Raw genomic sequence first — 27,393 nt, forward strand, 5'->3', positions numbered from 1 at the left:
TTACAGTGCTGGAGGCCATAGAAACCCTGCAATGTGGGAAGACCAGGAGGGACATTCATCTCTGGTGGGATGGAAAAAATTTAGGAATATTGTAACGGAAGAAAGAGGATCGCGGGCAGAACAAGGAAAAAAGACATCCTTTTACAGTGAAAGAATGCGTGCGGACACAACCAATGGCCCAGAGCTGAATCTGAGGAAAGCTCTCGTGGAAAGTGCCAGGGCACACCTCCAACCGAAAAGCAGAGACAAGTTTCTGTTTGGCGGAGTGCTAAGGATGCAGGAGAGGATATGGAAACTCCCAGAAAATCTTCTGAAAGCAGCATGAGATAGCAGGTGATTGACTGGCAGATGCATGACCCATGTAGTGGGAGGTAATGTTCTGTAACAGCTACTGGGATTTGTCGCCTGAACACAGATGTAGACATTGTGTGTCCAGGAGGGACCGAAGCGTGGCGTGCAGAAAGACGTTTCCCTCCGGGGAGCCATCAAGGCCGCTTCCCTGTTGGGATCGATCAACGAGATTTCCCTCTGAGGATCGACCTAGAGACTCAATTGGTAAGAGCCACAGTGGAGAAACTGGTGGTTAAACGGTGCAAAGTGTTGCTTTCGACACAGGCAGCTCGTGAATCGTTTCTATGGACAGAATTGAAGTTCTGTTTACTCAAGTGACGATTCTTTACTTCTCTGTGGAGTCTGACACACATTAAATTGCTTCTTTCCAGGAGAATACTTGTTTGTTCCTGGCTTATGACCAAACAGAAATCTTGACTCATGTTCTATCTTGTACTGAGGTAATTACATATCCCTACTACGTCCACTTGTGTAGGCAACTAACTGCATGTACAGCATGTATGTCATATGCACAGCAGCCAATGGCCCAGCAAGTTGATCACTGGTGCGGTACTACTGCTGTCCATACTACAATAGATGATATGTGCAATCCAGTTCGGCAGATAGGAAAACACTCACAGAAAATGTGTTGTTCCATTTGATTGTCCACTGAGGGTTTTCTGAAAGTGCCAGTCAGAATGTAGAACTTCCATTTCTCCCTGCTAAGCAGAATGAGCGAGCTTGTGTCCGTCTAATGATGCGACGGCGGAACTGAAGAAAGCCAAACATATACTATGTGATCAAAATTATCTGGACATCCCCAAAAACATATGTTTTTCATATTAGGTGCATTGTGCTGCCACCTACTGCCAGGTACTCCATATCAGCGACCTCAGTAGCCATTACACATCGTCAGACATCAGAATGGGGTGCTCCGCGGAACTCACTTTCTTCGAACGTGGTCAGGTGATTCGGTGTCACTTCTGTCATACGTCTGCAAGCGAGATTTCCACACTCCAAACCATCCCTAGGTCTACTGTTTCCGACGTGATAGTGAAGTGGAAACGCGAAAAGACACGTACAGGACAAAAGCATACAGGGCGACCTCGAATGGTGACTGACAGAGACCACCGACAGTTGAAGAGGGTCGTAATGTGTAATAGGCAGACACTTATCCAGACCATCACACGGGAATTCCAAACTGCATCAGGATCCACTGCAAGTACTGTGACAGTTTCGCGGAAGGTGAGAAAACTTGGATTTCATGGTCGAGCGGCTGCTCTGAAGCCACATATCATGCCGGAAAAAGCCAAACGACGTCTCACTTGGTGTAAGGATCGTAAACACTTGACGATTGGACAGTGCGAAAATGTTGTGTGGAGTGACGAATCACGCTACACAGTGTGTCGATCCGATGGCAGGGTGTGGGTATGGCGAATGTCCGGCGAACGGTGTGTAGTGCCAATCGTAAACTTCGGACGCGGTGGTGTTATGGTGTGGTTGTGTATCTCAAGGACGGGGCTTGCACCCCTTTTTGTTTTGCGTGGCACTGTCACAGCACAGTCCTACGTTGACGTCTTAAGCACTTTCTTGCTTCCCATTGTTGAAGAGCAATTCGGGGATGGCGATTCCATCTTTGAACACGATCTAGTACCTGTTCATAATGCACGGCCTGTGGCGGAGTGGTTACACGACAATAACATCCTGGACTGGCCTCCACAGAGTCCTGACCTGAATCCTATAGAACACTTTGGGATGTTTTGGAACGCCGACTTCGTGCCAGGTCTCACCGACTGACGTCCATACCTCTCCTTAGTGCAGGACTCGGCGAAGAATGGGCTGCCATTCCCCAAGAAACCATTAAGCACCTGATTGAACGTATGACTGCGAGAGTGTAAATTGTCATCAAGGTTACGGGTGGGCCAACAAGATACTGAATTCCAGCATTACCGATGGAGGGCGCCACGAACTTCTAAATAATTTTCAGCCAGGTGCCCGGATACCTTTCATCATATAGTGTATGTTCTGCCAATTTCGAAATTAGATGTAGTGTAGAATCTGATATCGAGTACTACATACTTATACAATTTTTTGCACTCTCTTGTTTTTGAAAATGAATAGCCGACGGTGTCTAAGTTGTGATTCATTCTAGTAGCATACCGATAGGAACGGTTGATTTGATGTGCTACAATACATTCTGCTGGACGCCGAAGATTCAGTAGCCGCGACAGTAAAACAAGGTGCAACACATGGAACACCTCCTATATTAAAGTAGACGTCTTCTTAAAAGGCCAAATGAAGAACATAGATGCATCTCAGTAATGGGTCGCTGCAAGGAATGGCACGGCAATCGTACTTTTACATATTCAACATATTCAAGGTACGTGAAGTTCAGAATTCAGATATCAATCCACCAAAGACACTAGAAGCAACTCTCAGAAATTCTTGACATAACTGACTCTGAACACCTCATACAGTCTTCACTATCCAAAAACAAGATGGCTAGATTGCTTTTTGATAGAGTGCTGGCCTACCATGTGGAAGGCATGGATTCGGTTCCAGGCTGATGAAAGTTCTTACACGACAGTTCATGTTCTACAAGCATTTTCGTGAAGCGTGAAATACATAAAGGTGGGAAAAAGTCGATAGCGTTCGAATCTGGAAATCGCAGGTTCGACTCTGGTTTTGGTCATGACATTTTTAACTTTTTTTAAAGTTCAGTACTAAAACCTGCGTCATTCAAACATAAAATTCATCAAATATATACTAATACACATATGTAATTGTGTTTTGACATACGCACGTCGTCTTATTCACAGTTACATATTGCACACAAAAATCTAATTTTCATCGCCGATAAAAACATTTAATTACCAACTTTTACAGGCGATTCTTAATAAAGAACGTTTACATTAAAAAAATTCAACTTAATTTTTTAAATGTAGATGTGTATGCTTAACGGAAATGCTTGCAGAATATGCTCGTATTTTTTTTTAAAATAACTGAACTGAACCCATGCAAAAAGCCATACCGCCTGCCGAAAAATCTATGTTGTTGTATGGTATTAAAAACACTCGGAAAACCTCAAAGTCGATTTTCTCGCGAATTTTTTAGAGTTGTTCTGTACGACTTTCGTTGGTTGATTCGGGGGGGGGGGGGGGGGGGGGGGGAGGGGACCAAGCAGCGACGACAGTCTCATCGGGTTAGGGAAGAATAGGGAAGGAAGACGGCCGTGTCCTTTCAAAAGAACCATGCCGGAATTTGCATGAAGCGATTTATAGAAATCACAGAGAACCTGAATCAGTATAGCCGCACACAGGTCTGAACCCTCATTCTCCCGAATGCGAGTCCAGTGTGCTAACCACTGCCCCACCTCGCTCGGTGAACGGCTTTGGGGGAGTGATATTTTTAGTTCTGAGCTTCACGTACCATAAATACGGGGTGTTTCAAAAGGGATGTTCAATATTCAGGGATATAACAGAATTGACCATTCAAAACAAAATGTCAAGAAAACATGTGATCTTCGATACTGTGAAACAGATCTCTTCTACTGCAAGCTCTTTGTTTTTCGTATTTTGTGAAGTGGTAGTATGGACCAAAACAAAAAAAAATTCGAGTAAACATGTCCTCTAAAATGAATACCTTAAAAATTATGGGCACTTCTTCATTAGGAGTGTCGTGTTTCAGAATAGCGAAGATACACAAGTGCTCATAGCTCTTAAGGTATGCGTTTTAGATCAGATGTTTAGTGGGCATTTTTTCTTATTTTGGTCCATTTTACCACTTCCCAAAATATGGAAAGCAAAGAGCTTATAGTGGAAGAGATATGTTTCACAGTACCGTAGATCAAGACTTGCTCATAGGTCTTAAGGGATGCGTTCTTCGGCCTATGTTAACTTGACTTTTTTATTTCGAATGATCATTCCTGTCCCATCCCTGAATATTGACCATCACTTCTGAAACACCATGCGTAAACAATTGCAGAAGTGCTTTCGCCCATGGTCTCCTTTCAAGTCGGATTCAGGAACACATTACCTGTTTTCCCTTGAAAATCCGGATATCCCGTCCTGGTAGAACTATTAACCCGTATTACAGAAAGATACCCAGCAAGACCTTTTGAGGTTTTACAAATGATCATTACATGCCGTTACTGAGATATGACATCATTATCGCATTAAAATGTCTCATTTATTACTGTTAAATTAATGAAGCTTAAAAGTTCGCCCACTAGTTTGTTTACAATAAGCGTTTTAAAAAAATGGTTCAAATGGCTCTGAGCACTATGGTACTTAACATCTGAGGTCATCAGTCCCATAGAACTTAGAACTACTTAAACCTAACTAACCTAAGGACATCACACGCATCCACGCCCGAGGCAGGATTCGAACCTGCGACCGTAGCGGCCACGCGGTTCCAGACTGAAGCGCCTAGAACCGCTCGGCCACACCGGCCGGCAAGCGTTTAAAGAAAGATGTTGTAAAAAAATTGAGATTTCCCTTAAGGGGTTCTTGGAAGATTTTTTTCTAATTCTTCAACATTGCCTCAAATCGCTTCGCTCAACTTTCCGCGAGCAGCATCACAAAACACTGTGTTTACGATTGGTTTACAGAATTCTGTCGTGGTCCTACTTCCGTCAGCGATGAATTCCGTGAAGGTCTAACAAAATCGTTTGCAGTTCTAAAAATGTCGTTGGTGCGCGCAACTCGATTGGAAAGTTCTTATCGCAAGATGGCGGCATCCATGAGCATACCGAAGACTGCAGCGCGTTATATTTTGCGTGAAGATTTAACTGTGAAAAAGAACTGTTTCCCATGGATTCCCCACAATGTGTCCGCCTCCGTAACTGTGTCGTCAGTGCGGCGGAATGCCATGCGAGAGGCCAGGGTTTGATTCCCGGCAGGGTCAGAGATATTTTCCGCTCGAGGAGAGGGTGTAGTGTTTATCATAATTTCATCGCCATCGTCACACAAGTCGGTGATGTGGCGTCAACTAAAAAGACTTTCTCCAAGCGGCTGTGCTCTCTGCAGGTGGGGCTCCCAGCCTAATCATTATCATTATCGTTACCTCCGCAATGCGATCGAAGCTCTAACATGCGCAGAATCCGACTGAACATCGTACAAGACACGAAGGGGTATGTTTTTATGAGCCGGCCGGTGTGGCCGTGCGGTTCTAGGCGCTTCAGTCTGGAAAGGCGTGACCGCTCCGGTCGCAGGTTCGAATCCTGCCTCGGGCATGGATGTGTGTGATGTCCTTAGGTTAGTTAAGTTTAAGTAGTTCTAAGTTCTAGGGGACTGATGACCACAGAAGTTAAGTCCCATAGTGCTCAGAGCCATTTGAACCATTTTTTTGTTCTTATGGGTTGCAAAATGAACAGCAGCAACTATTTGAGTGTTTCAAGACGAAACGAAACCGACGGAAGTATTTACTTCGGGAGGCATTTACGAAAACAGTCGATCTGTTTTCTTTGACTCCACCGGATATGACACGACCGCTGTTTTAAGGGATCATCGAACAGCCGATTCTGAATATTAATCCATCAGTCTTCATCGTGACAATGCCAGCTGTAACATCACGTCGAACTTTCTCATCGTCATTATCAACAGAATTGTCGCCTATGACGTGTTTAAATTTTGTTGTTTCAAACAAATAACGTGTGCATAACGATTTCACATCACTCGTAACAGTTGTTGAATATTTCCAAAACCATGCTTTTGAGATATCAACACCATAATGGAAATAATGCTACCAGAATTTGTTCGAAATATGCGAAATTTTAAAGGCGATTATTTTGAGACACAATAAAATTAGTAGACTCTCATTATCAGGGGGACGAACTTTCACGTTACTCTGATGGCTCTGAGCACTATGGGACTCAACTGCTTAGGTCATTAGTCCCCTAGAACTTAGAACTAGTTAAACCTAACTAACCTAAGGACATCACAAACATCCATGCCCGAGGCAGGATTCGAACCTGCGACCGTAGCGGTCTTGCGGTTCCAGACTCGTTACTCTGGTATGTGTACGGGACGTGTACCATTCTAAAACACCTTCGAATAATTTGGAACATAATCTACGGAGTGTACTAGACAAAAATCCATTGTTGTTGCAATGTGTGTGAATCCCTAAGGGACCAAACTGCTGAGACCATCGGTCCCTAGACTTACACACTACTGTGAACTAACACGCTAAGTACAGCACACACCCACATGCCCGAGGGAGGACTCGAACCTCCGGCGGGAGGGGCCGCGCTGTACCTGACGTGGCACCCCTAACCCCGCGGCCGCTCAGCGCGGCTTCAAAGCATTGTGAATATTTTCTTCCTCATACTCACTTTTTAAAGAAAAGAACTCGTGATATCGGATGCAAGAGTATTTAGTAATGTGGCAAAAACTACAGACAGTGCAGTTTGACGAAAATACGGACGAAGCTCGAAACAAGCACAGGAAGCCTATTAAACAGATGCCGGTGTCCTACCTAAATAAGTAGGGCAAATATTATGTGAGCGTGGGCTGCATTGTTTACTTCAAAAGTCGGCGATGGAGCTCATTGATCAGAATTTTACTGGGTGACTGACAATCGCAGATTAATGCCTTGCATACGTTCGCCAGCGAATCTATTCTCACGCGTATCAGCAGCGCTACTCACAACAGTGGGACGAAAATCCTCAAGCCATTATAGAACAGCGACTTTAGCATCAGTTATCTGCAACTGGACAATTGTTGTAACAGACAGTCGCCTAATTCTCAGTTTCGTGTCTACCGAACCTTCCTATACGCTCCACGCAAGAAAATTCCTGCGAAGTAGGTTAGTGTTTCCTTGAGTAAAGTCATCAGTTTCTAAATTTTGCCAATTTTCATTCTATCAGGAATATTAAACACGAACAAAATGTAATATTTCCTTAGCGATGTATCAATAGGATTGACCATGACGATGACCAGACACTGGAGACATACAGTAGATGAAGGGGAAAGTTCTACGATGAGAGAGTAACCTTGCAAATCCGAAGACGATCAATGTCTTCTTTATCAAAGTGCAACAATACATACCGAGAAGAACTACCGCTAATGTTGCTGATAGCTGCAGATACATACAAAATTACGAGGTTTGAATGCGCCGGCCCCTGTGGCCGGGTCCGCAGCTCGTGGTCGTGCGGTAGCCTTCTCACTTCCCACGCCCGGGTTCCCGGGTTCGATTCCCAGCGGGGTCAGGGATTTTCTCTGCCTCGTGATGACTGGGTGTTGTGTGATGTCCTTAGGTTAGTTAGGTTTAAGTAGTTCTAAGTTCTAGGGGACTGATGACCATTGATGTTAAGTCCCATAGTGCTCAGAGCCATTTCAACCATTTGAACCTTGTGGCCGAGCGGTTCTAGGCGCTTCAGTCTGGAACTGTGCGACCGCAACGGTCGCATGTTCGAATACTGCCTTGGGCATGGATGTGTGTGATGTCGTTAGGTTAATTAGTTTTAAGTAGTTCTAAGTTCTAGGGGAGAAGTTAAGTCCCACAGTGCTCAGAGCCATTTGAACCATATTTGAACTATATGTGCACTGACGAGCCAAAACCTTATGACCACCTTCTTAATAGGTTGTTTGTCCCGAATGAGTTCCACGGGATTTACATCAGGCGAGTCTGGTCGCCGAGACATCGACGTGAGTTCACTAGAATGCTCTTCAAACCACTGTAGCACGATTTTGGCTCCGAGACAAGGAGAATTACACTGTCGAAGGACGACATCGCCGTCGGGGAAGACATGAAGTATGAAGGGATTACAGGTGGTTCGTAGCTGTCAGCGTGTTTACGGTTACTACCAAAGGTCCCATACAAGCGCAGGAGAATGTCAATCCTGTTGCCACCACCCTGCGTCAGTAGCGCGTTGCACATTTCGAGCCTGCACATTCCGAGCCGCCGTTCACCTCGATGACGGCGTTTGTGGAGACAAAGTGTAGCAAAAATGTGATTCATCAACACGTTTTCATTAACCGACGGTCGAATCCCGATGGTCTTGTGCCCACTGCAATCGTAACTGGGTCGACATGCGAACACGTATGTGTGGTCTGCTGCGGAGCACCATGTTCAACAATGTACGATGAACGGTGTGCTCTGAAACACTTCTGCGTGCACTAGCATTTTGCTCTTTCAAACAGATGCCACACATCACCATCTGTCCCACGTTATATACCAGACAAGCATCCGAACCCCCGCCCCCCTCCCCGTTCTGTGAAGAGTCGACGTCCAACCATTTAGTGCCTAGTGGTGGTTCCACAGTCCTTCTGCCTCTTTTCTTAGATGCTCACGACAGTAGCACGTGAACATTCGACCATCTCTGCCGTTTTCTGGAAACTCGTTCAGGCTCTGCGTAGTAACAATCTGCCCTTCACTAAAGTCGCTCGTTTCAATGGATTTCCCCATTTGCAGCCAATATCTTCTCTAAGGTGATCCCCCGTCAGTGTCTGTTCGCTTACATAACTTTGTTACCGCGTCACGCGCCTGCTACGCGACCCGGCGGCATCCATTGTCGCGGTGGGCAGCGGTCGTAATACACTAGTTTGGCTTATCAGTGTAAGTGAGGAATCTAGCAACAGACTAGACCGACACCTGTCACCTACTGCACCCGAAAAGATCGCGAAGCCAAGTTCAGACCTTCTGCAGGGCGCGCCGATGTATTTAAGCAGTCATCCTTCCTGCGCTCCGTACGCGAATGGAAAGGGATACCACCTTAATACATTATACAATACGGAGTACCCTCTACCACGCACTTCACTGTACTCTCGAGAGCGTAGGTGTAGATATAGAGTAAGGAGTATTATTGATGGCGACTTTGGGATATTTTAAACTTTAGTTGAAACTGTATGATAAATTAGTTGTGTGTTTTAGCTAAATTAAGTAGTTACGTGTTCCTGCTAATTTTCGTTAAGTTAGTTCATATCATGCGAACCGCTCTTCGAAAAGCTGTCGTGTGTTTAGCTGATACTTTTTCAGAATCAAGCTTTCGCCTCCCGATGTGTTAATCGTTCCTGCCAAATTTCTTTGCATATGTGGTACTACAGCTTTTCCAAATCGACTCGTTATCTTGCGTTGAAGTTTCTGAAAAGTATACAAGATTACTGCGCCTATTGCTTTTTACGCTTCGATTATTAGTATTTTATGTTCACCGTACAGCACTTCGATCAGTTATTATAATAGTTACAGGACTGGCTCTCAGGACGAGCACATACATTTAAAGAACCAAGATACTGTTAGTGATTTGTGCCACTCTGTTTAATTCAGAACAAGCAGAGGAATGAGATGGTTTGAAGAGGTCTTAAACAAAAAGATTATGCCAAGCAGAGGAAGAATGAGGCTAAGTACTGACAAATTGCTGAAACAGACAGTATAAGAAAACTTTTTTTTTGCTTTGATGTAAACAGGAAATAAATAAACACTTCTCTAGTATATATCCATGTAGCTGAAGGCACAAGTTAATGGAAATAGCTGACCAAGTATACGGCTAAACAGGTCCTATCAACATAAGGGTGACTGCGTCAATTTTGTATCGAATAGTTGTGCGTATGAGGCAGATTCTTTACTATAGAACGTCTTTAACAAATATTCGAATCATATAGCGCTTTATAATACAATAGGACACTTATTAAATACTTTTGAAACTTGTAGTACACTTGTGTTGGTTGTACTACAAAAAAATGTCTGCGAGATAGGTGCCGAAAATGCTTTGGAGCGCTATCACAAGAACGGTGACGAGTTCGTGAGTCAAATTGTGATCCGTGATGAAACATAGACTGTGCACTACATTCCAGGGAATAAACTTCAATCCAGTGAGTCACATCATTCAAAATCACCCACGAAACCACGAAAATTCAAACAAGAACCCTCAGCATGGAAAATCGTGGTCACAGGTTTTTGGGACAGGAAGGGCATTCTTCTATTAGACCTTTTGCCAAGGGGAATGACAATAAGTACTGAAAGGTACAGTTGAACACTATTACAGCTTAGACCCGCTATTCAAAATCGCCGAAGGGGACTGCTCTCTAGCGGCGTCGTTCTGCTTCGCCCACGTTGCGGCAACAACAAAGACGCAACTGGACAAGTTCCATTGGGGATTACTGCATCATCCACCATACAGCCCCGACTTGGCACCATCAGACTTCCGTTTGTTTCCAAAACTGAAGGAATTTGTTGGAGGAGAGTGCTTGGAAAACGCTGCCATGTTGAAAGAAACTGTTACTAACTGGTTTAACGGTCAGGTGGCAGCGTTCTTTGATGCTGATCCAAAAGCTGGTGCCACGACTTGACAGATGTTTAAATGTTCATAATGACTATATTAAGAAGTGAAAACATGTGCATGTTGTAGTTTGTGATACAATTTACGTTCATAAATGAAGTTTCTCTTTCTCCATTACAAATCAGTTCTCACTTTAAAAATGACCCTGATATTAAGTGGAATACCGACGTCTTCTCCAGGCTGAGCGACGTCAGGTAAGTACCAGTTTGGTATTTGGAAGTAAACAGTTAAATGTTGTGGGCTTTGAAATTAAATAATGAGGTATTGTGGTGTGACCCTCAATTACGTACCCTCAGACTCACAGAAATATTAAAAGTTTTGGCTGGTTTCGTTGTCTAGGGGCTGGGATACGCAGTGACAGCATTACATCCCAAATACTGCAGAGTCTACAATATACAATATAAATATACAATCGAATGGTCGAAGGTTCCTGTCTCTCGGCAATTGCAAATTTTGAATGAATAGACATTTATAAATGAAAGATTGCAATGAAATAAAATGCTCAGGCACTATCTTAACGACCTTAAATGAAGAGTACGATGGCAGAAGTAACTTTTAGAATGCCGTTTTTTACTGTAAAACACTTATTGATGTCGATGGTCAGCAATTAACTAAAATATAAGTTGAATAACAGGGAAACAATAGATTCCTACTTCACGTAATTAGTTATGAACAACAACATAGCTCGCGAGATATTCACTTCTAAACACATACTACGTCTTTACTGCAGAAGCCACGGAAATCTCACAAGTGCCCAAGTCGGCAATACGAAATATTTCTATCTCCCACGACCACACGCAAACCGCTCCGCTCTCCAAGTCTTTCCCGCGACACCGCGTCCCTCGCGCCACACTGTTCAGAACTGCCACTTCCATCCAGTCTTCCCACTCGCCAGCGCTGTGACTGCTTCGAGCGCTCGCGCCATGTCTTCAAGCCAACGCACTCTCACAGACATAATGAAACACATTCGAAATTCTGGATTTACGTTTAACGTTTAAATAAGTGGAAATTAAATAAATATTCCTATGGCTGGACCATAGACACGCTCTAACACACATTATTAAATACATAAACAAATTAAATTAACATACATCAAAGGAATAGCAACAAAAGGTAGACCAGCAGCCTAATATCTCTGTGCTTTCTAAAACACAGTAAATATTTAACCTTTTTCTTCATGATTAGTATATATCGGATTAAACAAAGACATAGACGACTAAATATATTTATAAGCATGCTGCTACCGTTTTTTCGTATAACTGTGGAGAACTTATGGCCTGATGTGAGCGATAGTAATCGGCCACTTTGACCTCCAATAACTCATATACTATTCAAGTTACATACCTGTAATTTATGCCAATCTAGGTTTACATTAATAGCCTTCTAAAGAGACGTCGGTCGACAAAATCGGATGAACCATTTAGATTTTGGAAATTATTTGCTGCGTATTACTTGTATAATTTATCGTCAGATACTAAACCTTAAACTAATGCAGGTATTGAAAATCTGATTACACCATCAGAATCGTCGTGCAAATGATGGCAATGTATATGTTTCTTTTTGAGGTATCATGATACATCTGGCTACTATTAATTTCTATACGAACTGTGAAATGTCTGTCATTAAGGTTTCACAAAGTCCGCCACCTTTGGCACTCTCGGCATGGAAGTCTCTTTCATCGACACAGCGTCACCGAGGAATTCACAGCCACGAGGTCAGCTAGCAACCACGTGGTCCAGCTGTTGTGCGGCATCACGTGGTTGCTAACAAGCCGCGGCATTGAAGAGCGTCCTGTGTGCTCGCCCATTTCCAGAGCGCCACAGCTCACCCGTTACCTCACAGTGTCATTTATTGCTGTTCATTGAAGTGTGTGACTTCTGTCTGCTTCATGTCGAGTGCACGAGTTTGTGGCTACGTGGTCCAGTGATAGCCTACGGACGCAGTGTAGGTAACTATAGGGAAACAGCCAACAGTCAGCGTCCAAGGGAAGTCCACGACCATAGAGGTAAAAATAAGGGGAGATGGCGCTACCGACACATGCTGTACGTTATTTTGAAGCTGGCGCCGCCATGTTAGGTGGACCTAAACATTATCAGAATTTTGTTTACATGGAGATCGTTTATTATTACTTTTTCTTCGTAATTTCTGGAGTGTGCAGGCGCTACGCGTTTTAAATAGTCCAGAGCTTACGCTTATAATGTAGTGTCAAGAAGACATGTTCAAACATTTTCCTGGTTTTTAGTGTGTTCAAATGGTTCAAATGGCTCTTAGCACTATGGGACTTAGCTTCTAAGGTAATCAGTCCCCTAGCACTTAGAACTACTTAAACCTAACTAACCTAAGGACATCACACACATCCATGCCCGAGGCAGGATTCGAACCTGCGACCGTAGCGGTCGCTTGGTTCCAGACTTTAGCGCCTAGAACCGCACGGCCACCCGTCCGGCTTTTAGTGTGTAAATGATTCAGTAATACGATGAATTTGCCTTCGTAAATAAAACTTCCTTGTCTTATATATTTCAAATAATGAATAAAAGTAATATGTGATATCTGACGTGGAAAGTATGCTTTCATAATCTATTTAAATCCTTCTTTATTATATTTACGTTGAGGGCTGATGAATCTAGAACTCCGAAAACGATGCTTGTTTGCTTACTGGTACTGTAATTCTTACTCGCTACATTTTCAAACTTCAAAATATATGCACAACTTCTTCAATGTTCACGTCTGCAAAAATGCTTACCAACATTTTCTTTGTTAGCCCATAAATGTGAGAAATGAGGTAATAAGTAACCAAGGCATGCTGACTTGTGGATGCCAACAAACTGAATGATTCTTGAGATGTCGAAGAAACAGAAGTGCATGGACGTGAACCTCCATGCAGAACTGAGTTCCTCTTTTGTTAGTCTGTCAGTGCCTCTTTGCCATTGTAGTTTAAATGTCTTGTAACTCAGAAATCTTACCTAAGAACTGCCATTCAGAGGGTCGCCAAAATTGCAGAAAATGGCAAATTCCTTTTTTAAAATATGTTAAACACCTGGTTTGGGGCAACTAAGATGGTGGGCGTCGGCTTCGCGTTTTGGACGTAATGACAACTCCCCTTAGTTTTACCTACATGTACATGACAGCATCGACAAAATTCTCGCTGCATATTATTATATTGAAATTATATGAATTTTGTAATGGAATGTGTCCAGACTGTGTATAGAGGCTTTCGAGAAGCAATATAGTCCTATTCACGTAGTTTAATATTAGGCGTGGTCCGTTACTGTGTTGATGGAATTCTACTGACGCAAATAAATGTCCATGGCCGAGAAAACTTAGTGTAAAAATTTGGAGTTACAATATTTATTTCATCTATAAAAGTAATTTCAAGTCCATACAGACCGGAAGTTTACTAATATACAGTACGTATGAAGAAATAAATGCTTTTAACACATTGAATATTCTACGAATCTTACGTAGTATTTGAAGTTACAATATCTCTGGTAAAGGCTTTCGCCGTGATTATGTTTTTACGAACACGGGAATTTGAAGTTACGAGTTTTCAAGTTACGAAAAAACCTTGCGTTTCTCTTCAAACTAGTGCGAAGAGTGTTCACAAGAAAAATTTATCTAAATATAAACATTCAAGTTATACTAATCACCAGAAGCGAGGAAAAAGACGTATTTCGGTCTTTTAAGTTGATGATATTGCCGACGCGGCCATTCACTTAAAAAGACACACAAATACTAAGCCTTTTCCCATGGATGTATAAGATGGGGAGCAGTCACTAGATCACAGACCTGAAGCGGACGCCCTTCATGTCAGTTGCCCCAGTAGTAGCTTCTGGCGGAGGACGCCTGATCAAAAATGTCAGCTTGGGTCCTTTGCAGGTGTACTAATCTAAAGCGTGAAGAAATCACACAGTTCATTCATAAGTGGACTTATTCAAACGATATTGTCCGTCATATACTAGAATTTTGTTTGCTCTTATTACTTTTACTGCACTGGTTTTATTTCTGCCATACAGCTCGAAAAACTCTCTGTGTGAAAGCTGTGAGAAGGAAAGAGCAGAAACTGTTCTCAGCGTTTTCGGGAAGAGAAAAACTAAAGAATATGCGGGATTATGACAGCAGCAATTTCACGTGACATATTTCTCTTCTTGGCTATTTGAAACGTGTAACAAAAAGAAAGGTACATTGGCGAAGCTAAATGCGTCGTATTACTGCATCAGGTATGCATTTAAGAGTAAAAACGCCTGAAAATGCGTTCTTTACGCTGTGTTCTTTCCAGTAAAGCTCACATTTTCTATTTAAAACAAATCTGAATGCACACTACAGATATTAGAACAAGAAGCACTCGTAAACGGTAGTCTGATAATGTCTTCGGACACCTAACATAGCAGCGCAGCTATCAAAGCAACGTACAACGTTAAGGCTGTAGCGACATCTCCCCTTATATAATGAAAAATTACAACAGACATTAATTGCAACATCGCAAAATGCCCGTCTCGGCTATATCTTACACAAACTGGCATTGGTTACCATTTTTACTATGCTGTAATCGTCCAGTCAGCTCCGACATTGTTTATTCTTCTAAGCCCACGACGCAAATGGTGCTGGTATGCGAGTATTTTGCTGTAAAGAATTAAGATTTCCTTCAACAGATGCATAACAAATCATGTCAATAGAGTTCCTTAACTTGGTTAGACTGTGCTCAGTATTGTTTTTAAGCAAAATGTGTTCATATTTCTAAGTACTTCTTAAATCGTCTGTTAAATAAAATTGCTACAAAAACATATATATGATGAAGTTGTAATAAAAGGGCAACAAAGTTACATGCTCACAGCTTCAGTGTTACAATAGACGGATGACACAACTCTCGGCACAGATGATAAACGCTGTTTCTCTGCTCAAGCGTTACGGACAAAACCCCGGCAAACGTTTGGTGTCTTACTTGAGGTTTAATCTTCATTACAGTGTACCAGCTGAGAAATGGGATTTTCCGAAGTTTATGCGATCGTACTGCTGAGACGAAGTTTGCGCTGCAGCCTGGCGTTCCGCGTGATTCCGGCAGTTGGGGCACTTCCATTATTCATGCAGCACAGCGGGGAAGGCGTTTTAGAAACGACTAAAGATTAGACTCGAAAACGCTTGCTGCTAACAACGATACTACTTTGAGGAGGACGAAACTGAACATAGAATACTGACTCTATGCACCACACCAAGACGAAATATTTGATTTGTTTGTTACAATGTATGGAAACAGAGTACACAAAATTATATTCAGCAGATAGTTCGCCTTTATTGCAAAGAAAAATTAAAATTTATACAAAATGACAAAATTTTCAGAAATTCTCAGGGAAGGTGCGAGAAAGAACAATTACACTTGGTTGATAAGACGTTCAAGTAAAACAATACTTGAAACTTTTATCAAATATTTAAGAAAAAACAGGGAATCTTTAGTCATAGGGTCTACGATTTATGAACGAAGAAAGTAACCTTGGTATTAACCACAGAGACAACTGCAAAATTCCAGCAAAGTATTTTGATAAACTGAACAAATATTGGAATATAGAAAACCCAAATTACGAGTAATATAAGAATCAATCATGCCCCAAAATGAACAAGAAATGATACAAATTGTGAATTCTATGCAAAATTTTAAAGCACCAATTGAAGCTGATATAAGAACAGAAATTTTTAGGTACAGTAAGTTAGAAACGCAACTGGAACTAGTTAAGCTGATGGAAAAAACTAGGAAGAAGAGAGGCACCAAATCAACATTAACCCAATTAAAAGACAAAGAAGGTTGAGAAACAGATGTCAACAACTATAGGGGTGTATACTTGTTACCTGCAGCACACTAAATATTTCCTGCAGCACTTCTCACGAAGAAGTACTGGATGTAGAATTAGGAAAACAACACGCAAGGATTAGGAGAGATAGAGTCTGTACAGAATCAATAATTTGTCGCTAACATTATAAGAAACAACGAAATGAGCTAAAAATTTTGCTATATATCGAAGGATTTGAAAAGGCCATATGACTGCACAGACATGGGTATTTTATTCAAAACACAGGAAGATGCGAAATAGAAGAGAAAGATAGGATCTCTTAAAAGAAATACCACCAAATTCTAAATGTAACGCAAAATTCGTGGGAGCAATGTCACACTGTTTTGCAATAATAGAGGAGTTTGACAAGGTGATGAACTATCTCCAATTTCATTGTCCGTGTGGTAGAAAAGAAACGAAGAGAGAATGGCAGAAGAAATTATCAGACACTTACATTAGAAGTGAAATAGAAGATTGCAGGAAAAGGAATACTCTCAAAAAGTATTGTCCTTGCAGATAATTCATAATTCGTTACATTAAGCACTAAATGTGGAAGTATCAGAAGAATAAACAAATTAAATATCTAAGAGATATTGTACAACCTAATGGAGGAGAAAAGAAGCTATCAGAGAAAGAATACGAATGATAGACTTCACATTTCACATAACAAAAGATGTTTAAAAAATGATTCTTTAGGAATGCAAAAATTTGTTATCACAAGATTGTAATTCAGCCACAATCCGTATGGGCATTACAGACAACAATTTGAGGATCAATAACAGGAAATGCACAAATCAGGCGAAGTGAAAGAGAGGTTGTGATGAAGATATCACGAAATAAAACAGCAGAAGATATGTTATTCTTTGACATTGTCAATGTGGAGACACGCGATCTGTTGATAAAAAAGTCTACGTCAAGCTCTCAATTTTCTTTACTGACTATTGGTTTCGGGTCACTGACGAGGCATCTTTAGATCAATCTAAAATGATGTTCAGTGTGTGACAATCATTACATATCGTCGTATTCTTAAAGCTAAGTCGCCTTAAAATGACAAATCATAGTTGGTTATGTAAACTGGCTACGTTAATTACTAATCACATGTTGTTATAGTCTCAATGTTTCCACACATGTGTGTTGGATCACAGTTGTCACACAGACATTTCTTTGTTCCTATTATGAATATTGGAAGTGCTGTCTTGTGAACATCCACTCATGAGCAATGCGTCTATCGTTGCTCTCGATCTATTGCACACATGTGTGGCAATATGAGCACTGTAACAATATTTGAATGGTGATTAACGTTGCAAATTCATACATCCAACTACGATTTTTCATTTTAGGGTGACTTAGTGCTAAGAATAGGACGACGTGTAATGAGTGTTACACATTGAACAATATTTTAGGCTGATCTGAGAATTGTCAGTCAGTGAACCGAACCTGGTAATCAATAAAGAAAATCTGTGATCACGATTTAGCATTTTTTTCACATATATTTTAACAGGAGAAATGCTGATTGTGTACTTCTGTGTTATACAGATGTACACTATCATATTAAGAAATAAAACAAAAATACACAATCATGTAGCAAAAATTATAAATGATGTTAGGAAAAGAAGGCTAATGCTCTACATAAATATGCACAGAATGAGCTGTGGTAGACTGATAAGAAAAATTATGAAGCATTCTGAAAAATTGAAAGGTAAACCAAAATGGCTCAATAATTATAAAAATTGGTATAATAAGCAGAATAATGACGAAATAAACAAGATAGAGACAATATACAGTGGTGTGGCGGGAAAGTCTCAAGATAAAATTGGTCCAAAAAGATAGGAAACAAAATGGACAGCATAAAAGAGAAATCAAAAAAGTGAACAACTGAAGGAACGTTAGAGAACGTGTAAAGAAAACAAAATCGGTTGAATGAAGTCTTTCGCTGGGCTATAATGATGGAAGAAGGATACAGTATTTATACAGCAAACCACTGACAGAAACATATTAGTCGCAACAAGTAATCATCAGCGCTCGGTTGTATGTAGTTACGAAACACTCTACTTTAGAATGAGATTTTCTGGTAATGCAAGGAAAAACTTTTAATGCATTTCTTTCAGTTAACATGTAAACCAGTGGGCATCTTATACCGCCTGAAAGTTATCCATTGCTGATGGTGCTGCTGTAAACGTGCATTTGGAATGAAATGTATCCCTCTTTCTTAAAACTCTCTTTCTATGGGTCCGTGTAATAGAGATAGAAAACAAAAAGAGAAATGACTGAAGGATCTTCATCTTCTTCAGCCATTATGCGTTCACTGCTGAAAGTGTCTTCCATATTCTTCCTCTTCAGTCAGTTCTGTGGCACCAGGTACCACCCCGTTTCAGCTGTCTTGTTAGGGTCATCGAATCGTCTCTTCCGGTGTCCTCCAGTATTTCTTTTTTACCCCCAAGGACTTCAGTGAACCATCCTACTACTGCATTAGTAGGGGTCTTGCCTCGCTACAGGGCAAGTCTATTGGCCCATCAGCCTTGCAAATTTCTCTACGAAGTGAGTTACCTGTGTTTGTCTACTAGTGGTCTCGTTCTTCACCTTGACTTTGAGGATGACGCCCGATGTCCTCTTATCCATTTGTCAGAGCTCACGTTTAATGACTGTATGTTGTTACCAGTATGACACTCATGTTTTACACTTTCGTTTTCAGGTTCTTTGAGACATCGTTGTTGATCGACATGATCTGAGGTTCTCTGAATGCTGTTTAACTCAAATCTATTATTTATCGAAATCTTCACCTTTTGGTGGGTTTCTCTAGCGGAATTCATGGTCTTCATACTTGGAGACAATCCCAGTAGCTTTGAGTAATCTCATTGTCCAAAAAGGGAGATAAGAATAACTTTGAAAATTATAAAATAATCAGCCTGCTGGTCACTGCATACAAATTGTATACTAAGATTTTGAACGGTAGTTTGAAGAGCAAATACGAGTTTTTCTGATGTGAAGGACAGATGGTTTGTAAAAAGGTATGATCTACGGCAGACGCAGTATTTGCGTTGAAACAAATACAAGTAACTGAAAAACGAATTTAGCATAGAAATCGGTTCGGCATTTTCAGGTTTTATAAAAGCTTTGGTAATGTTAGTTAGTCGTGCTCTCTCCCAAGTATACGTTTTCGTGACCTTCGCTGTCTATCTGTGTTTGGTTTCCCGCCCTTGTCGCGGTTACGTTGTGGTTCTTCTTCCTTCTAAGTGTGACAGCAGTGATGTGTATTGATATTCGCGAGGTGTACCGTCTTTGGTTTGGTGCCTATAGTTTCCGGCAAGGGGGTTTGGAGTGAGTCGGTCGGTTGTTGCGGACGAGGGAAGTTATCTCCGAGCGGTGCAGTCGGTTTGGGCCACTGGCAGCCCCTGCGCAGTGTCAGAGCGTGTGTGGAGCTGTCCAATAGCTACGAGCTTCGTGGTTCACCCACCCAGGACGTCAAAGTTGAGTAGTGGTTTCAACTACCCAAGCCACATCTGTTCATTTGGTGGGGGTACGCTTTGGTGGTTTGATGTTGGGGAGGTTTTGCGGTGAGCAACACAGAGTTCTTCTACTGCTGAGATTTACCCGCCATGTGGTGCAATTAATTATTTTGGTCGACTACGATTTGAGTGCACCAGTGGAATTTTCTGTCTTGTGGCCGTTAGTGTTCTGGTTACCCGCCCTGGGCACTGACGTAATTTCAGGCAGCGTCCTTTCCTCACCTGTTGTCGCTGTTCAACATGGTGTGTGGATTATCACGTTTGTAACATCGCCGGTTTGAGTTCTCATGTACTGATTGATGGGAAGCAAGTCGTTTTGTCGGTCGGTCCGTGGCTGTCCCCTGGTTGGATTCCGACGGATCAAGTGTAGTTAGGCTCACCATCTGTCCCGCCTTAGTAAACGAAGCCAGACCGACCTCCCTGGAGGCTTCTGCATGCCAATGGTGTTTAATTATCTTATCTGCTGTCAGCTATTTTTAATTTTAGGCTTATGTATATTGGTTTGTTTCCTTAAAAGTTTGCAAAATTAATTTTTAAATTTGACTTTCAAGCTTGGACACCGCGGCCTTCTGCCTTTAAAGATTATGGTAATATGTTTTAAAATTTTGAAACTTAATTGTCGCCTTCAGCGATTGGTAATGCACCTCGCGTATGTTGCTTCTTTAAATTATTTTATTGCTATCTTAATTGGATTTTTATCTTGTAAAGATTTCTTGTTGGAGGCCTTCAGCCGTGAAAGATTTGCATTCGGTAAAGATTCGGCTATGTGCCGTTTTGGTTGTAAAGGTTGTTAAATTACAATAAATGACAATTAGAATCAAAAACTGACCTCAAACCTTGGCTCTTTCCACAATCCTATTACCTGTTTTGCCCAGCGGGTTTAGCAGGCGTTTGAGTTAATACAGAACATCTGCGGACAATAACGAAAAAAATGAGGTTATTCATTACTGTGACAAGTAAGATACTATCGGTATGAATGATAAATTGATGCAGGCTCTTTTGACAAACAAAGAAGTTAGATTTTAACATTTATCTGGATTATCAATAGGTGGAGACAATATTCTATTCTCTCTCTTAAATGCAGGCAATGCCGCGCCTTTGGGTAGAAAAGATGGCGCCCTACCAACGGGAATTTATTTGTACCACGGAAAATGAAAAAGAAGTTGTATCTACGGGAAAATAAAAAATGGCTTTTAAGGGAAAATATCTAAAAAAATATTAAAAACTGTTGTTGATTATGAACTATTGAAACAAGTTAAAATGTTTTGAACGTGTAAGATGTCGTATTATGTGTGAATATAATAAAGATACAGAGGAAGAACTACCAAAATTCTCAAATGTGTGTGGGGCTAGAAAACAGATGTCTTGAAAAAAAAAATAGCAGGTAGCCACAACTGAAGTTGTTGAAGTTGTGTAAGACGTACTTCTTATTCTACTGAATCAAAGTTAGTCAAGGGTGACATATAAACTACAAGTAAGCAGAATTCAAGCAGCAAAAATTAATTTTCTCAGAGCTACAAAAGGATGTAGTAGATCAGACAGAATTACAGGTGATGACATAAAAGTGAAAGGAATATATATAAATTGGGAAACACAAGCCATAAAAACTGGAGAAAATGGAATGATCTAAGAGTAGCTGAGTGCCCATAGATCACGTCTCAAAATCATAATGTACAAATCTAAAGAGAGAAGATGTCAAGCGAGACCAAAGAAAAGATTCGTATCGCAACAGGCAAATGTCTAACGTCTGATGTGCAGAAGAACCTTAGTAGCATCATTGTTAATTTCAGCTTGTCTGGCCTTTGAAGTCAGAACTTTACTTTCCCCCGTATCAAACGCCAACCCAAATGCTGAAGGGACTAGTTACAGTTCCTCAGGTTTTCACACGTAAGGACGACGTTTTCAGAAAATTGCGGGTACTGCAGGGACTGCCTATCGAATTTGACCCACCTGCTGCACTGGTCGAAGTCCATGAATACACCTTCCACGACCATAGCAAACGAGTTGAAGGTAGTCAGATATATATTCTCTATATCTGAGTAGTACTGTAAGTATTAATTATATATTATTACATTTATTTATAAAAGACTATGATTTAGATTGGTTTGGATGGTCCCCAAACATCATTTCATATTAGGAGTGCGTGCGAATTCCCGACCGCAGACAACATAAACTAAACAGAGCAACTAAGCCGTAGCTCTAATATTCCCAGAGCACATGTAATTATTCTTTGGAATTCATTGATTATGTTCTTCAAAAGTCAAGCTTCTGCGCTGCATCTTTCAAGAGTTTTCAAGTAAACCGAAGCGAAAGCCAGCAAAGCTGTCAGCGAGATAACTGCAACCAACGAGTGAAAAGAATATGTAAGTAAACATGCGCCTATATAAGAATGCCTAAAAGAAAACAGTGTGCAAATGTTAAGGACAAAAGTAACTTTCACAAACCGCAAACTAACATAGCTCGATGAAACATGGAACATACATACGAAGGACTGCTGCAGTATAGTACAGAAAGTATTGGACAGAAATAAGCAATGAAACCAACAGAAATTAATTAAACTGGAGTTACTGCGATTTCTGATGCTCCCGTGGACATCATAAAAGGTGGGAAATGGTTCTTAATGGACTGTGAGATCACCGCGGACGGCATTACATGCTCGGAAACATTCTCCCACGTTGTCCACAAGAGTGGTTAGTAAGTCTAGAGGCCGGGTGTACCATTTCTAGAACAGAGTATTTGTCAACTGCTGGATCGCAGTTAGTGGATGTGGATGTGCTGAAATACGTCTGCCCAACATATCTCATATGGCTACAGATGGGAACACTGAATGCACCAAGGATGTATGTCGAACATGGTCGTTTTGGTAATCCAGGTTTTTTGGTGTGAGCAGGTATAATATTCCATGAGCGTTCAGACGTCGCATCGAACTGCGAAGGTGGGGGTGGTCTTGGAACGAGAGAATAGGCGAGAAATGGACTAGCGCGCTCGTTCCGCTCTCTTAAATCCCATAGAGGACGTGTGGGACGCGTTGGGGAGGTCTATTGAAGAACGCTCACATTTACCAAAGGCCGTCTTTAGTTGTCAATCGCGCTGGGGCAGGAATGGAACGCCCTACGACGAGAAATCCTTACCAACCTTGTGGCAGCTTGAGGGGTATACATTGCTATCCACGGTGATCAAGAATTAAGAACCATGTTTCGCTTTCTGGAATGTCCAAGGCACCACCGAAAATCGCGACGACTTCAGACTAATTATTGCCTACCACATTCCGTATACTTTTATGGCCCAGGATTCATCGAGCTGTGTTAGTTTGCAGTGACGCAACATGCGAAAGTTACTTTTTTTCCTTAATTTTGTACACCAGGGTATTATTATGTTAAAATAAGTACACAAGGACAGCGTTGGTATCTAATGCATTTTTCCGCGGCAGTGTTCGTGAGTTTTCTACAGCCAGCCAAGCTTCTCTCTGTCTACTTGTCTCTGACTACAAAGTTGAAATGGTTTGTATTATCATGTGCAGTCATGCTGGACTCACCCTAAAACTGATGGCACCGTTGCTGTTGACATCGAAGGCCTTGAAGACGTAGTGGGCGTACATGCTCGAGTCTGAAACACCACGCCAGACATGTAGTTCAGCCGATCGGCTGCCAGCACAGTGAATGGGCGGCGGCGTCGGGTTTAGCGAGCCAGCCGAGAACATGCGCCAGGGCGCAGTTCACGTACAACTAAAAATCCACTTCATCTACGGGTAAACAGGATCTTACACAAACAGGAAGTCAGTGTGGTACTTTACAAGTGTTCAGTCATTTACGTCCAGCAATTTTCAGTCGAATGTGAATGAATTCTTCGTCGGTGTCATTGTATGGAACGTCGCTCCTCCCAGTATAATTCTCCTGATTCCTTCATTGTAAACACTGGAAGACGGACAGCCAATACTACAGAAATATGCGATCGTGTGCTTGTGACTAGAAAGTATTTGCTTCTTGTTTAGTACCGCCACCAGCGGACGTCCCGATGGAGTCAGATGGACTGCGGTGGGTAGAACAGCGGAGTTCAGACACCTGGCACGGAGGGCGCATGCATTGCACCATATTGGCAGGCCCGCTGACGGAAGTGTTTACTTGCGAGCGACAATAGCGTAGGAAGCCAGTGCTCCTTCGGAGTTAAACCGCTACGTACTTAGTCTAGAGCTTCGTGCCGAGAGGTTTCGTTAGCTTTCCGCTCCAGCCTTATGCTGAGTATTATTGTCGCTCCAGTCCCCATAGTTCAATTCGCACGACGAGTTCGTTCCACTCTCGGGGTTCTGTTCCCTGGTTGTTACCGAGACCGCCGGCCTGTAAAGCTTCCGTGTCAACAGTGTCGAGTAGCGGCGTCGTCGCGCCTTCTGCACACAATGAAGTGGCGACGGAGGACGTTCTTACGCGCGTGACGCCCCTATTTTTCCTTCTTTTTGTCTCCCCATTTACATATAATATTCACTTTTACCAACCATTGGACCTGGCATTTCTGTAATGCAGGCTGGAACAGTTGCGCCTAGAGAAAGAGCAGCAGCAACAACAGAAGCAGGAGGCAGTGGCGGTAACTCAGAATGCGGACTTCCATCACGACGTTGCCACAGTGGCGGGGACCACTCATCCGCGGGGTATTTGTTTTTCGTGTTCCTCCGATACCGTTTGCCAGTTTCGATGAGTCGACAGAAAAGTGGGAAAATTACCTGCACTAGTTCTTGCAACAGGTAAAGCGCATCGTCGATCCGGTTGATAAGGCTACCTTGCTGTTGCTACCCACCAGCGCTGGTTTATATGAAGTTATTCAAAATTTGAAGCCCTCCACTGAGCCCTTTGATGAGCTTTATATTTTGGCCATCTGATCCAGGTAATAGCGGCGCGGCTGCATTTTAACGAGCAACAAAAGTGTCCAAGGCAGTCTTAGCCTGGTTCACGGATTTGCAAAGCCTGTCACGGAAGTATCATGAGCTATCTCTTATGCAGACTCGTTAATTGGGGACGCAATTGTCCGGTTAGCTCGTGATCCCGAGGTTTAGACTAGGGTGTTGACCTTGTCAGACCCATCCTTAGCCAACATTGCCCAAATTACAGAACTGAATGAGCGCACAGACGAGTTTCAGGACTTCCTTTGTGATAATTGGCAGGTGATGCAGTAACACGTGAATGGTCAAAAGCCCACAGTGGCCTGCAGGATGCCTCAGGCAACTTCGCCTGAGTCACAGCGTGTTGCCGCCATTGATAGGGCCAGTACAACAGAATTGTGGTGTGGCTCGTCTTCCCGCAGTGAGTTTCAGGTCTTTGGCGTTATTCTGAGTTGCATATTTGGCAGCGTCAGAGTACTGTTTCTCCTGTTTTGTCGAATCAGTGGGCCATCCTCTCTTGGTGGTAATTCAGAAGCCTGAAGGAGACAAGTGCCTTTAGAGCAATTTTGAAAAGACGATCAATGTGCAACATGTGGATTCGTATTCCAGTCTGTGGTAGACAAGCATTGTTGGTGAATCTGTTGGGAGGTAATATTTTCCCCACATCCAGCTTGCGTGATGGTTACCTGCAGTTTCTGCTGGATGCAGTTTCTCGGACTTTCCTGTTCCTCCAGCCTTTTTGAACTTAACCAGTATAAAAGGTTGCCTTTTGGAACTTCATCTGAGTCGGGAATTTACGAACGATTACCTTCATGATATCTGGGTCATGGTCCCTACTCTGGAGGAGCATTTATTAGAACTTCAGTCTTTTTTTCCAGCGACTGCTGGAGAATGTCATTCGTTGCAAGATGGAAAAGTACCCTTTTCCCCCAGAAGACGAATTTTTTTTTTTGGTTCATCTTTCATCTTCTTAGTAAAGATAGTCTTTTCCTCATAGCTACCACAACAAGTTCGTTATCAAACTACCAGCACAAAAAATCTGAAGGAGCTCCAGTCTTTTTTGGGTAAGATTTATTATGATCAGTTCATTCTACAGGTTGCAAACGTCTGCCAGCCTGTTAACCAACTTCACCAGAAGGGCGCTAAGTCGGGCTGGTCTACCGATTGCCAATGGGCTTCTCAGTCTCTCGGGCAGAGTTTGTGCTCTGCTCCTTGACTGGCTTCCTTTACACGACGTAAATCTTTGACTGTGACTTGTGATGCATACCAGTATCGCATTGGTGCTGCCCTGCCCCATCCGAATCTGGATGGCACGGAACAGCCCATTGCTTATGCATTAAATACGTTACCCAATGTGCAACTGAACTACTCACAGGTGGCTACTGGCACGCTTTTCTGGAAAATCGTTTCAGTGGTCCAAATGGGTTGACTGTAGCGTCTCCCTTCAGGTGCAGATCCAGCGTGGTGTGCGTTTTTTCTCCCACATACTCGACTCAACGTTGTCCAGAGGTCCTTATGCTCGCCACAGAGAGCAATGCTGTCGAGTGGTTCTTCCCCTGGCATTGCATCCACACATCCTGCAGTTGTTGCAAGCATCTCGCTGGGGTATGACTTGGATGAAGGCATTGACCCTATATCACGTCTATGGACTGTGACCTCGAATATCTGGTACTGGCTTGCAGGGCTTTTGCACAGATCCAAGCTGCTCTGCCATGCCAGTTCTCTCTTCTGTTAGTAATGGAACACAACTGGGACAAGCTGCTTGTTGATTGCGTGGGTCAATTTTACGGCAGCATGTGCTCCTTGGTGGACGATGCATTGGCGAATTTGCGATTTGTAGCGATGCTGTAGTTCACATCATCAACTGCCAACAGGCGCACAGTTGTGTTTGCCTTTGCGCGATCTCCTAGGACCCTCACGTCGGATAATGGTAGGCAATTTCTGTCATGGGAATTTGAAGATTTTTGCAGCTGCAGTGGATTCCAGCATCTATGTGCCGCGCTGTTTCACCCGACTTGTAATTCGCAGGTGGAGTGCTTTGTGCATACATTAAAGACCCAGATGAAGAAGTCCATGCTTGCCTCGACCTGCATCAATGCATTATCAACTTTTCTGGCTACATACTTTGTGACGCCAATCAGCAGGTGCACTCTAGAATGGTGTCAGCTGCGAATCTGTTGCACCCCACCACAGACAATTGTAGCCTGCTTCATTTTCATCCTACGCCTGGTGTCAGGGCCGTTGCTTCGTCCGGTGGCTTCGATGGCTGCCAGTTGTCTTCTTTCACGAGTGCTAGTTCTGCAAGGTTTGCAGGAGAGCTTCTGTAAAGTTTGGAAAGTGAGAGACGCGGTAATGGCAGAAGTAAAGCTGTGAGGACGAGGCGTGAGTCGTTCTTAAATAGCTCAGTTGTTAGAGCACTCGCTCGCGAAAGGCAAAGGTCCTGAGTTCGAATCTCGGTCCGGCACACAGTTTTAATCTGACACACTACGCCGCAGAGTGAAAATCTCATTCTGGAGTATCCGTGATGTGATGTAATTTAGTAGAATAAACACAAACTACGTGATCAATCATGTTGCCCCGTTCGTCGACTTG

At 42.5% G+C, this 27,393-nt stretch overlaps 1 protein-coding gene across 1 annotated transcript in view; it reads right to left on the minus strand.

The window, feature by feature from the left end:
- The window catches only part of LOC124803496 (calsenilin), a 198,757-nt gene that overhangs the window by 111,342 nt on the left and 60,022 nt on the right, over positions 1-27,393 (minus strand). Inside the window, exon 2 of the mRNA XM_047264677.1 lies at positions 23,467-23,537. Coding sequence (XP_047120633.1) covers positions 23,467-23,529 — 63 coding nt within the window. The 5' untranslated portion in view covers positions 23,530-23,537. The remainder of the gene's footprint in view (positions 1-23,466; positions 23,538-27,393) is intronic.

Source organism: Schistocerca piceifrons, chromosome 1 (genome assembly GCF_021461385.2).
Source record: "Schistocerca piceifrons isolate TAMUIC-IGC-003096 chromosome 1, iqSchPice1.1, whole genome shotgun sequence".
Classification (NCBI taxonomy): Eukaryota; Metazoa; Arthropoda; class Insecta; order Orthoptera; family Acrididae; genus Schistocerca; species Schistocerca piceifrons.